Source organism: Oncorhynchus mykiss, chromosome 5 (assembly GCF_013265735.2).
Source record: "Oncorhynchus mykiss isolate Arlee chromosome 5, USDA_OmykA_1.1, whole genome shotgun sequence".
NCBI classification, from domain to species: domain Eukaryota; kingdom Metazoa; phylum Chordata; class Actinopteri; order Salmoniformes; family Salmonidae; genus Oncorhynchus; species Oncorhynchus mykiss.
In genome coordinates this window covers 69,949,159-69,962,941 of record NC_048569.1, presented here as the reverse complement: position 1 = coordinate 69,962,941, position 13,783 = coordinate 69,949,159, and the positions used below count along the sequence as shown (strand labels likewise).

Here is a 13,783-nt window from a genome sequence, read left to right as displayed (position 1 = left end):
GGCGTTACCAGACGGCTAGGCAGCGGCGTTACCAGACGGCTAGGCAGCGGCGTTACCAGACAGCTAGGCAGCAGCGTTAAGAGACGGCTAGGCAGCAGCGTTAAGAGACTGCTTAAGAGACGGCTAGGCAGCAGCGTTAAGAGACTGCTTAAGAGACGGCTAGGCAGCAGCGTTAAGAGACGGCTTAAGAGACGGCTAGGCAGCAGCGTTAAGAGACGGCTAGGCAGCGGCGTTACCAGACGGCTAGGCAGCGGCGTTACCAGACGGCTAGGCAGCGGCGTTACCAGACGGCTAGGCAGCGGCGTTACCAGACGGCTAGGCAGCGGCGTTACCAGACGGCTAGGCAGCGGCGTTACCAGACGGCTAGGCAGCGGCGTTACCAGACGGCTAGGCAGCGGCGTTACCAGACGGCTAGGCAGCGGCGTTACCAGACGGCTAGGCAGCGGCGTTACCAGACGGCTAGGCAGCGGCGTTACCAGACGGCTAGGCAGCGGCGTTATCCAGACGGCTAGGCAGCGGCGTTAACAGACGGCTAGGCAGCGGCGTTAACAGACGGCTAGGCAGCAGCTTTAACAGACGGCTAGGCAGCAGCATTAAGAGACGGTTACGCAGAACCCAAACCGACTGTGCGCCTGCTCTATCGTGCTTACATTTATTTTGTCCCCCTACACCAAAAGTGATCACGACACGCAGGTTAAAATATCAAAACAAACTCTGAACCAATGATATTAATTTCGGGACAGGTCGAAAAGCATTAAACATGTATGGCAATTTAGCTAGTTAGCTTGCTAGCTAATCTGTCCTATTTAGCTAGCTTGCTGTTGATGGCTAATTTGTCCTGGGATACAAACATTGAGTTATTTTACCTGAAATGATCAAGGTCTTCTACTCCAACAATGAATCCACACATAAAACGGCCAACTGAATCATTTCTAGTCATCTCTCCTCCTTCCAGGCTTTTTCATCTTTGAAATTATATGGTGATCGGCATCTACACTTTTACCACGACAACCGGCAAAACAGTTCTTCTCTCAATCACCCACGTGGGTATAACCAATGAGGAGATGGCACGTGGGTACCTGCTTCTATAAAGCAATGAGGAGATGGGAGAGGCAGGACTTTCGACGCGATCTGCGTCACAAATAGGAATGACTTCTATTTTAGCCCTGACCCTAGCCCTGATCTGACACGTGTCAGGTCAGCATGCTAGGCAGCAGCGTTAAGAGACAGCTAGGCAGCAGCGTTACCAGACGGCTAGGCAGCAGCATTACCAGACGGCTAGGCAGCGCCGTTACCAGACGGCTAGGCAGCGCCGTTACCAGACGGCTAGGCAGCGCCGTTATCAGACGGCTAGGCAGCAGCATTACCAGACGGCTAGGCAGCGCCGTTACCAGACGGCTAGGCAGCGCCGTTACCAGACGGCTAGGCAGCGCCGTTACCAGACGGCTAGGCAGCGCCGTTACCAGACGGATAGGCAGCGCCGTTACCAGACGGCTAGGCAGCGCCGTTACCAGACGGCTAGGCAGCGCCGTTACCAGACAGCTAGGCAGCTGCGTTACCAGACGGCTAGGCAGCAGCGTTAACAGACGGCTAGGCAGCACTGGTAAGAGCCTATTAAGTCAGAACTGTCTGTCATATTTAAGCAACGTTTGTTCAGATGCATCACAGTAACTATCTTATTTTTAAATGCTTTCTCTCGTATTTTGTACCATGATAACAGTTCACACATAGTTTGTCATTTTAATGTGGCAGTACCCACTTATTTCCTAAAATCGCTGGAATTGGTTGAGTAAGAAAATGTTCTGTAATCAAGCAACAATGGTAACTTATTTTAGCTCGTTATCAGGACATAATGTGGATCATAATTACTACATTTTCAAAGACAACATTTCCATAATGAAGATGATTTCTAGGAGGACTGTGGTGTCCTTGATGTCTTTTTGTTATTACTTTAATAATCCTTATAAAGAGGAAGACCATAGAAGCATGTAAAAGGAAAGTACAGGTTATGTGGAGAGCAGAACTAAATGTACACAAGGCTTATCTCTTTGAGATCTGAGATGAACTATTGATTGTTTTTTCAAAACGATAATGTGGGGTCCTCTTATCTGCAAGAAATGAATTCACTCATAGCAGCTCTCTCTTGCTTACCTGAAGAGAACCACACACACATACATACACACCCCTTTCTACTCACGTGCGTACTATAGCCATTAGTTGTACAACTATTCAGTAATGAATTACGTTGTGTGTTTTGAAAGGGAATGAACAGTAATGAATGAAGTAGAATGGAGCTTCAGAGTGGCTTGTAACAAAGACTTTGTGGGGAAGTTGTTTGCACTGTCGTCGTTGTTGTTGTTAAAATGTGCTTGTCCCTAGTAATCGGAGTGCTCATTTCTTCCAGTGCAGGCCATGCCAGTTCCCTGATTGGTGTGCTGTGTCTCGATCCTGTCTCGGGTTTACTAAGCAGCATGTGGCCTGAGGGAGACTCACAATCGAATTACACATACACACACGCACGCATGCACACACTTTCCCTCACACACACACAGACAGGGAGACACACACACAGAGAGAGAGACACACACACACACAGAATCACACATGCTGCTCTCTCCCGTGGCCCCTGTTCAGCATGGCTGCAGGTCAAGCGGACTCCTTGCCACCACATAGACAGCCCTGTCACCGACGAACTCGCTCTCTCCTCCCGCTGCTCTCAATAATTCAACTGGTTGATCACTGACCCCTTTTTTCTCTTGAAATGGACAATGCAAACTAAAGAGGAGATTTCATTTGGAGCCGCACAGCAGAGCTCTGGCTATCGATTTCAGAAGCATCATAATTGTAATTACATCTGCATCTGTAACACCAGCTCTATGAGATGCAGAGACACAATGGTTATTAAATTAGTCACTCTGCAGCTGAGAAGGCTCAAAGAAATCCTATTATGTTGCGATGCATCTAGACAAATGCAGCTTGAACGCCCTCCAACAATTAGTGTACAATTATTTGATGTGTGCTGCATGCATTTGGTAGAGCCGTGAAGCGCGCAATGCTACATTTTTTAATTTTAAAATCGGGATGGGTTTTTCACGTCTGCTGCTTTAGATGTAGTATTTTAAAATATTTGTTCATGAAATACATCTGCATATGTTCTGGGTCTTCATATAGGAACAGTATGCTAACATATAGAGATGTAGATTAAAATATTTTACAGTAGGCACCAACAATTTGATCATTTGCATAGTTTAACTAGCAATATCATACAGGCAGTAAAAGCATTGGCATAAAGGTGTGGGTTAACAAATTTTAATACTGTACATAATTACAATACAAATCTAACTCTATTACTACGCTGTTTGCCTTGTATTGCTCTGCTCTGTAGCATCCCAAACATTGCATGTGAAGGGTAGGAGGGAGTAATACAAGAAAATAATTATATGAAATATTCAGGGGGAGCAAAGCACAACAAAACAGCATAGCTTGTAAAGGAATGTGTTGTTTTTTCCCTCGTTGGGATGTTGAAAGTAAACCGAGAAGGGAGGCAGGCCAGGACAAAACAAAACCTTGAGGTCTGCGAGAGGAGGGGTAGAGGTGGGGTGTTGTCCCACAAAAAGAAAATCACAATTTTTCAACATGATTTTCAGCCTTTTGTTGCCTTGGAATAAAAGGGCCTGGGCACTTTGTCAGGTTCCAGCGGGTGGAGAAAGAACACAACGGGAGATATGCCAAAAGATATCTTCAGTGATGGATCGCTTCAGGAAGCGCCAGCTACTTAGATTAGATACCACTGGAGGAAGGACCTTTGACACTTGTCCTTATGGAACTGTGTTAACAGCTGTCAATACTCCAAAACTCAGCAAAATGCTAATCCTGCTGACGATCTATGCTCATTTGTTGTTCAGTGTTTTGTAGTAGACCATGTAGTGGCCAGCAATCCCCGTTTAATCACCCCACTGTTGTCGCTTGAAAATTCAAATGTATAATGAACCGGTACAGACAATTGCGCAGTGTGACAGTGACATAATGAAGTCGGAAGTTTACATACACTTAGGTTGGAGTCATTAAAACTCGTTTTTCAACCACTCCACACATTACTTGTTAACAAACTATAGTTTTGGCAAGTCGGTTAGGACATCTACTTTGTACATGACAGAAGTACATTTTCCAACAATTGTTTACAGACAGATTATTTCACTTATAATTCACTGTATCACAATTCCAGTGGGTTGACTGTGCCTTTAAACAGCTTGGAAAATTCCAGAAAATGATGTCATGGCTTTCAAAGCTTCTGGTAGGCTAATTGACATCATTTGAGTCAATTGGAGGTGTACCTGTGGATGTATTTCAAGGCCTACCTTCAAACTCAGTGGCTCTTTGCTTGACATCATGGGAAAATCAAAATAAATCAGCCAAGACCTCATGTAGACCTCCACAAGTCTGGTTCATCCTTGGGAGGAATTTCCAAAGGCCTGAAGGTACCACCTTCATCTGAACAAACAATAGTACGCAAGTATAAACACCATGGGACCATGTAGCCGTCATACCGTTCAGGAAGGAGACGCGTTCTGTCTCCTAGAGATGAACGTACTTTGGTGCGAAAAGTGCAAATCAATCCCTGAACAACAGCAAAGGACCTTGTGGAGATGCTGGAGGAAACAGGTACACAAGTCCTATGTCGACCTAACTTGAAAGGCCGCTCAGCAAGGAAGAATCCATTGCTCCAAAACCGCCATAAAGCCAGACTACGGTTTGCAACTGCACATGGGGACAAAGATCGTACTTTTTGGAGAAATGTCCTCTGGTCTGATGAAACAAAAAATAGAACTGTTTGACCATAATGACCATCGTTATGTTTGGAGGAAAAAGGGGGAGGCTTGCAAGCCGAAGAACACCATCCCAACCGTGTTGTGGGGTTGCTTTGCTGCAGGGGGGACTGGTGTACTTCAGAAAATAGATGGCATCATGAGGGAGAAACATTATGTGGATATATTGAAGCAACATCTCAAGACATCAGTCAGGAAGTTAAAGCTTGGTCGCAAATGGGTCTTCCAAATGGACAATGACCCCAAGCATACTTCCAAAGTTGTGGCAAAATGGCTTAAGGACAACAAAGTCAAGGTATTGGAGTTGCTGTCACAGAGCCCTGACCTCAATCCCATAGAAAATGTGCGGGCAGAACTGAAAAGGCGTGTGAGCAAGGAGGCCTACAAGCCTGATTGTTACACCAGCTCTCTCAGGAGGAATGGGCCAAAATTCTCCCAACTTGTTGTGGGAAGCTTGTGGAAGACTACCTGACACGTTTGACCCAAGTTAAACAATTTAAAGGCAATGCTACCAAATACTAATTGAGTGTATGTAAACTTCTGACCCACTGGGAATGTGATGAAAGAAATAAAAGCTGAAATAAGTCATTCTCTCAACTATTAACATTTCACATTCTTAAAATAAAGTGGTGATCCTAACTGACCTAAGACATGGCATTTTTACTAGGATTAAATGTCAGGAATTGTGAAAAACCAAGTTTAAATGTATTTGGCTAAGGTGTATGTAAACGTCCGACTTCAGCTGTTTGAAAAATGTGTGATTAGTGATCAACAGGGCCGAGCGAAAAGAGAGAAGGGGGTGTGGTTTACAAGTTTTATTTTTCCCATGTTTCCTTGTTTCTCACACGCTGTGTTTGTTCCAAGACAACAGGCAGGTTTTTCCCCAGGGTCTGGGCTTGTGGAGAGGCTGCAGTATGCTGGCTACCTGGGACAGATCCAACGCAGCAGGGAGCAGACCGTCATCCTCCACCAGGCGCTGGCTGAGCTCGCTGTCGCCCCCTACCTGCAGGACCTCAGCCACGCAGAGACCTCACTGGTAAGCAACCAACAGTCTCTGGCCAAACTTTGAAATGCCTACCTAGTACTGACTCATTCTCTGTGCACTGACACACAACAGGACGCAGCGACCTCAACACCACTCTGGTAATATCAGAGGCGGTACAGGCGTGGATAAGAGGTCTCTCCTAGGCCTGAGGTGTTGTTATCTAGGAGCACTTTAACAGCACACGGGCCACAAAAAATATATAGGATAGGAAAGAGAGAGAGAGACCTTTGCTTTCCCAGAGAGAGTAGATAACAGGAGGGAATAGGGAAACAGAAATGGAAGAGGTGGTGTATGCAAGTCTCATTCAGGTATACCGTGTGCTGTGCTGCTGAAGCTCTATAATTGCCTCTTTACTAAAATAGAGCAGCACAGTGGCTGTGATATTGCAACCAAATCTACCATGAATAGAGACCAGGAGAGAGGGGCCATGTTTGTTTAGGCAACAACAGCCATGACAGCTTCTACTACCACAGATATTACAGTACAGTAATGGGGTCGGCTGTCGCATACACTGGAGTCATGACGATATGACGATGTGCCTCCTTTCAACAGGCAAGGAGAAAAACACATGTCCAATATAATTATATTTCTGTCAGTGAATCAGTTTAAATACCCAGCTCTTTTAGTGGATATTTTGGCACAGTCACTCAGTACTGGGAGCTGCTCTGCCTTTAGTTAAAATTTATGCTGTTTAGCAGACTCTTTTATCCAAAGCGACTTACAGTGCGTGGATACATTTTACATGCGGGTGGTCCTGGGAATCGAACCCACTATTCTGGCGTGGCAAGCGCCATGCTCTACCAACTGAACTATAGAGTTCTCTGAAGTTTCAGTGGATGTCCGGCCGGAGACCAAAAAAAAACTTTTACCGGCGAGCGCTCTCTCTCAGGAAATGTAATAATTCAGAACACACGCTGTATGCTGGTGAATTGCCCCCCAGAAAAGTGTCCTGTGTCTGGAGAAGAAGGGGGAAAGGTATTTGTGTTGTGAAAGCAGGTGTACCAGCCAGCCGTGTGTGTGTGTGTGTGTGTGTTTGTGTGTGTGTGTTTTTACTATCCTAATGGGGAGATTTCAGCTCTTCACCGGTCCCCACAAGGAAAAAGGTTTTTGCTTATGGTAAGGGTTCAGTTAAGAGTTAGTGCTGCAAATAAATGGGCTCCAAAGTGCAGCCCCATGTATATTACCTCCTCCCACGCACCTTGATGGATGCAAGCAGGTCACCCGTGATACAAGTCAGTATTCTACATCCATCCATGTCTGAGGACGTCAGGAGATTACATGGAAAACGGCCACTAGGGGCAACAGTGAGCGCTGTTACCTTCAAGTTGGTTTTGGTTTTGCTATGGCATTGTGCGCGGGTATGGTGGATGGGCATAAGCATCTGCCTCTGGTTCCAAAGGAACATATTTGAATTCAGTAATACAATGTTTTTTTTTGTTGTTTTAAGCCTTTCCCAAACCTTAACCCATTCGGAGTTAATGCCTAACATTAAGAATTTGGCGTTAATGGCTAAACTTTACCTTAAACACTTAGAAATGTTACATGTGAGAAACATGGATGAATGTTAAATTCTGATGTGAGACTGAGAGGTTGTTGGATGGACGAGTGCTGTTTGTCAATTTGTCCACATTGTCTCCCCTAGCCCACCGCTGCTGTGGAAGGCCACAGCATCCAGGCTTCTCTCCATGTAGAAAAAAGACAAGATGGCAGCCCTCATTGTATGAGGAATGAGTTGTAAAAATAATCATCCGACAAATGATTTTTTAATTAGCTTTTAAGTCTGTGTTTAGAGAAGTTATTGCTGGTGTGTGAATTGCGCTCTGATAATCTTTATCTCGGGCCCACAGCTGCAGGCTCTAATGGCAGACACCATGGACACCCTTGAAGGAAGGCGGACTGATAGAGAACGTGTGTGGAATGAAATGCAAAAGGTAAATAGAGAGAATGGGAAAATGACAATGAGAACGAGGAGGGGACGAGGGGATGGAAATACCAACGTCTACACTGTACCCTCCAAACACACGCTTAGCATTCTCCCAACAAAATTTAAATGATGATTTGACATATCAAATCAGGAAAAAATATATATATTTTGCGTTGGGATATCCTTGTGGCACGCCTGTCACCTCTATTAAGATGAACAATGCCTGCTGAACTTTCAAATGGCATGGCTCCCAGGAGGGAGAGGCCCATTTCATTTTTCAGACCAAATTATTTTCTTTGTTAATTAGTGAGGCTTTGGCATTTCATCTCACTACGGTACGTAGTACTGCAAACAGACTTGGCTTGAGAACAAAACCCAGTGTAAAGCTACTGAGATACTGTAATGCAGATCAGCGTATAAACATCAAGTTCTGTAGGGCTGGAGCCTTGTTGGACAGCTGAAAATCAAAGATAAATCACATTACAATATCCCTGATTGCATTTCCATGCTCTGTCCTGTGTGGAGTTGTTGCCTTGTGGGTATGGGAGGGGGGTTGACGCAGGGCAGTGCAGTGCATCACTGGGTCAGTCTATCTCACACCCAGTGGAGCATGACCACAGCCGTTAGTGATGGGCTGTATTAATCATGCACACACATTGACATACACACATACTCTATCACACACACACACGCATATCGACACATACTCACACCTTAAAAGCCAACTGCCATAGGCTGAGCCCAGCGCTGGTGGATGGGTCTTTTCACTCCCTATCTGACCCATACATCATTCCTATGCAGAGTCTTTCAAACTGAGCAGAAAAGGGCTGGGCTGGCAAGCTGTTTCTGTTTCAATGTTTAAACATGTAATCGCTGTAATGGATACAGTAATGGTTGTAATTTACTTGAATTATTCAATGGGACATTATAGTACTTCCCTATTTTGATATTTAACTGATTTTCACTGAAAGGTCAAGCTTTACTTACGATAACTAACATCACATTTTCTAACTCAAGACTATATTATTGGTTAGTCACCCTGAATTTATTGTGCATGTTGAATTCACATTGTAATTTACCGTCATTGTAGCGGGTGTAATTTTCGCTGAGTTATCTGCACTGTGTCTAAAATCAGTTGAGATGTAAGGCCATAAGGCTGTGGAAATTGGAAGCACTGCAAGTAATGTAGGCTACCTTATCCTCCACTCAGCCATGCCTGTACTGTTACTGTATGTGCAAATTAGCCTGTGCTAGCATACATGCACCCATCCACTATAAAGTGCATAAGGTCATAAAATCTCCCATCCTCAGACCTGTAAAATCTATAATCAATGCCCGCCAGTATTTGCTTCATATATCCTGAGAGTGACAACCAACCTTTTCTCAACACAATAATTTATTGAGTGCGGCTACTCGACGCCTAGAGAAATATTAGAGGTGGCAAGTTCATTTTCCTTTCGGCTCTCTTCAACTGGCATAAATCAGCAGGGCATTAACTAACAAATAGAAATGACGACTTGATTCTGACACAGGTCTGCATACACATTGTTTTCCTGTTTGTTTTTGGCCAGTCATTATAAGGACATTGGCCCTTGCTGTAAATAAATGACTTAAAAATAACTGCACTTTCCCCAGTTCCGGCAGACAGACGGCATCAATGTTTTCCGCTCCATAAAATATCTATAAGAAATGTGGAATTCACCGCAGCGCTGTAGTGTTTTACTCAAACTTCAGAATATTTCCAACCCCTCCCTGGAAAGATGGAAAAGCTTAAGAGCAGTGCATCGGTGAGTGCTTGTACATTAGTCTGTGCTCAAACAACACAAAGCTAAACTACAAAGTAGTCCTGAAATGTGACTCACCACAACGTTTCATTTTTATTGATTTAGAAACTCATTTGACTTGGAACAGTGAAAAGGTCACTAAATGTTTTAAGGGCTGTATGGACTGGGCTAGTTTGAATACATTGAGTGTCAGTCAATAGGGTAACACTCCGTCACCGTGGTGATGAGAGCTGACAGGTTTGATAGACACTTTGACAGGTGTCATATCACAGCTCAGCTCCTTGGGCATGGCATGGCAGACTCCATAGACACACACACAAAGATACTCTAACACACAATTTTTGTTGTTGTATTGTTTGTATTTTTTGTTGTATTGTGTTTGTATATTGTACATTTGTGTGACTGTTCTTGTGTATCAGTGTTTTGTTACTCCCTGGACCCCAGGAAGAGTAGCTGCTGCTTCTGCAAAAGATAATTGGGATCCAAATAAACAAATAGATAGATAGCACAGCCACCTCAGTCAGCCCTGGGCCCTCTGAAGTTGCTGCTGTTTTCATATAGAACGTGGTGCAGATGCGGCCTGCACACCAATGGAGAGGCTAATTGTTGTTCAAATGGAGTCCCAGGTTCTAAGATGCATGGGAGGGAAGTGTGGAGAGCGTATTTAGGGTGAGAAAGTGCAGGATGGGGTTGAACCAGTCAATGTCTCAGCCCCGCTTCTCCTGCTCTGAGTTTAGGTGAATCCCTAGGGTATGGCTGTGGAGTTGGGTCTCAGATCCCACTAATAGAAACAGACACCCCAGCACCACCACCTCCACCATCAGACTGGCTCCTCTGTCACTCACAACACACACATCCCTCTCTCACCCTGTCTCTTTCAGTCTCTATATTGTATCTCCCCTCTATCTCACTGTTTCTCTTTCAGTTTCTTTCATTCTTTTATTTCCCCCACTCTCTCTCCTTCGCTCTCACCTCAGTCTCACTTTGAGTGCTCCCTCTCCATCTCTCCCCGGTACTCCAAATAGGCTTTTGTAAATTCATCTCTTCATCATACATTCACTTTCATATTTCACTCCCTTTCTCCTCCTCCCTTTCTCCTGTATGAGCGCGGGCTGGGCACAGTAAATTCCCACGCCAAGCCTTCACCTCACAAATGAATGAGGGAGGTACAGGCCAAACCCTACATCTCTACCAGGTAATTACTTCCCTGGTGGGGCAGAGAGGAGAGAAGGGGTTGAGCTGCTGGGCTTGGCTCGCAACACACAATCTATATAACCTCATGCTCCTCTGGAAAATCTGTCTCCACGTGAAAAGTGTTAGTTATTGCTTATAGCACATTGTAACTTGTTCTGTTCTCTTGTGTTTTGAATTGTTTTCTGCTCAGGTGGGGATGTTGGAGGATCTGTTGTTCCAACTGGAGGAGACCTATCTGAAGAATAAGGCTCAGAGGGCCAGTAGGAAGCAGAGGGCCGGGGTCCAGGGGGCAGAGGGGAAAGCCAGAGGAAGACCCAAAGCAGGGGTCAAAATAGAAGCCAAAGGAGGGGGTACAGTGGTGACGGACAAGGCCAAAGTCCGTCCCACTGAAACCCAGCAGGAGACAGCAGTAGCACCAATGACCTTACCAGACCCATGATCTACAGGCCAGGACAGTGGAGGCCCGAAGTCGTCCTCCTCAAAATGAATGGACACCCTCCTCTCACAAAGCCTCATCTTCAGTCCCAGCATCTTTCACACCATTACTCTAGGCTGGCAGAAATAAATGGACTCTGCAGCCTTGCTTTCACTCTGATTTAGGGTCTGTTTTTAACACTCCTCCTTGTTTACTCGTTAAGATAGCGTCTCTAGCCCCACTTCTAGATGAAAGACCTAGCTGATTCAAACGTGTGGGAGTGTTCAATGTATACACAATGAGATGTGTTCATGTTTAAACTCGCTAATTTATGATTGTTCATGCAAGTTGTAATATGACAGATGGTTTGTAAACAAACAAATCCATATGGTGCAGTAGCATGATCATAATGATGTATGCATTCCCATTATGGGATTCACAGCAAATCCGGCTCCAGATTCTCTGATGTTTTGAAAACTGTCTAACATGAAACAACCTTCATTAAATCACATTATCTTTATCAATATGTTTGGTTAAGTAACAAGAAATACAAAACCCTTTTCCACAAAACCTTTTTCCACTCAATCCTTAGGAGGAAAAGAAAGGGGATTCAAATAAAACAAACATGCTTCCTCCTGAAGTAGCTAGCTGGAAACAGCAGCATAAACACTTTGTCTACAGTATGATGACCATGTTACTACAGTCTGGAGTATCACAGTCATTTCAATGCCAAATGTGCAGTTTGGGGATTGATCGGGCAGGGCAAAACCTTGTGAGTGAACACAATCAGTGGGGCCCTCGTCACTCACATGCCCACGGCTGATCCATCAACTGGCCGGTCAGCACCGGCTTCCCAAAGTAGTTCCTCTGAGACAGCCAATCAGAGGCGCTCTGTGCTATCAACAGCTGGTTTCTCTCTCCTGTTATCTACTCTCTTTGGGAAAACAAAGGCTACTGCTGAATAATCCACATTTCCCTATTTGAGGATTCATTCAGGGTTCCAACTCTACAGCACAGTGTTTATCTCTATCTCTCTCATCCCACCCTCCATCTGTCTCTTGCTTCCTCCGTTTCCATTCAGATGGGTGCTTAATACCTTGGGGATTCTGTTGACACCCGAGTCGGCATAAGCAATGTTGTGATCAGCAATATGGGCATGCATTATTTTATTCGCTGAATAAATTAATGACATTTATTGAGTGGTCGGGAAGAGAAAACGTTGGCATAGGTACTCTATTGGCATCTTTAAAAGATTAGTTATGCCCGGTGCAGTTTCCATTTGGTAAACAATTATTATAATCCAAGCCTACATGCATATTTAATGAACACATTGAAGGCCATAGCCTTGTTTTTCACTTTTGTGTAAAGCTCTTTATATGAAAATGGTTAGAATGGCGATATAGGAATGCTAATGTGGTTAGTTATTTTTTGTGCTCTCCATCCAACCTCACTGAGCTCGAGCTGTTTTGCAAGGAGGAATGGGAAAGAATTTCAGTCTCTCGATGTGCAAAACTGATAGAGACATACCCCAAGCGACTTACAGCTGTAATCGCAGCAAAAGGTGGCGCTACAAAGTATTAACTTAAGGGGGCTGAATAATTTTGCACGCCCAATTTTTCAGTTTTTGATTTGTTAAAAAAGTTTGAAATATCCAATAAATGTCGTTCTACTTCATGATTGTGTCCCACTTGTTGTTGATTCTTCACAAAAAAATAGTTTTATATCTTTATGTTTGAAGCCTGAAATGTGGCAAAAGGTTGCAAAGTTCAAGGGGGCCGAATACTTTCGCAAGGCACTGTATATATACACACACTACCGTTCAAAGGTTTGGGGTCACTTAGAAATGTCCTTGTTTTTGAAAGAAAAGCAAAAAAGAATTGTCCATTAAAATAACATCACATTGATAGAAATACAGTGTAGACATTGTTACTGTTGTAAATGACTATTGTACCTGGAAATGGCTGATTTTTAATGGAATATCTACATATACCCATTACCAGCAACCATCACTCCTGTGTTCCAATGGCACGTTGTGTTAGCTAATCCAAGTTTATCATTTTAAATGGCTAATTGATCATGAGAAAACCCTTTTGCAATTATGTTAGTACAGCTGTAAACTGTTGTTTTGATTAAAGAAGCAATAACACTGGCCTTCTTTAGACTAGTTGAGTATCTGGAGCATCATCATTTGTGGGTTCGATTACAGGCTCAAAATGGCCAGAAACAAATCACTTTCTTCTGAAAGTCGTCAGCCTATTCTTGTTCTGAGAAATGACGGCTATTCCATTGCCATGAAACTGAAGATCTTGTACACAGCTGTGTACTAGACCCTTCACAGAACAGCGCAAACTGGTTCTAACCAGAATAGAGAGAGGGGTGGGAGGCCCCGGTGCACAACTGAGCAAGAGGACAAGTACATTAGACTGTCTAGTTTGAGAAACAGACGCCTCACAAGTCCTCAACTGGCAGCTTCATTAAATAGTACCCGCAAAACACTAGTCTCAACGTCAACAGTGAGGCGAGTTCCTCTGTCCAGTGCCTGTGTTGTTCTGCCCATAATAATATTTTATTTTTATTGGCCAGTCTGAGATGTGG

The 13,783-nt window shown here is 44.2% G+C and overlaps 1 protein-coding gene across 1 annotated transcript in view; it reads left to right on the top strand.

Annotated features, from left to right (window-relative positions):
- LOC110524459 overlaps nucleotides 1–12,738 on the top strand; it is a 54,514-nt gene extending 41,776 nt beyond the window's left edge. The window contains exons 9-12 of the mRNA XM_036979053.1: nucleotides 1–507; nucleotides 5,530–5,862; nucleotides 7,719–7,802; nucleotides 10,964–12,738. The exon at nucleotides 1–507 is cut by the window's left edge and continues 864 nt beyond it. Coding sequence (XP_036834948.1) covers nucleotides 1–507; nucleotides 5,530–5,862; nucleotides 7,719–7,802; nucleotides 10,964–11,212 — 1,173 coding nt within the window. The 3' untranslated portion in view covers nucleotides 11,213–12,738. The remainder of the gene's footprint in view (nucleotides 508–5,529; nucleotides 5,863–7,718; nucleotides 7,803–10,963) is intronic.
- Nucleotides 12,739–13,783: the final 1,045 nt, after the last annotated feature.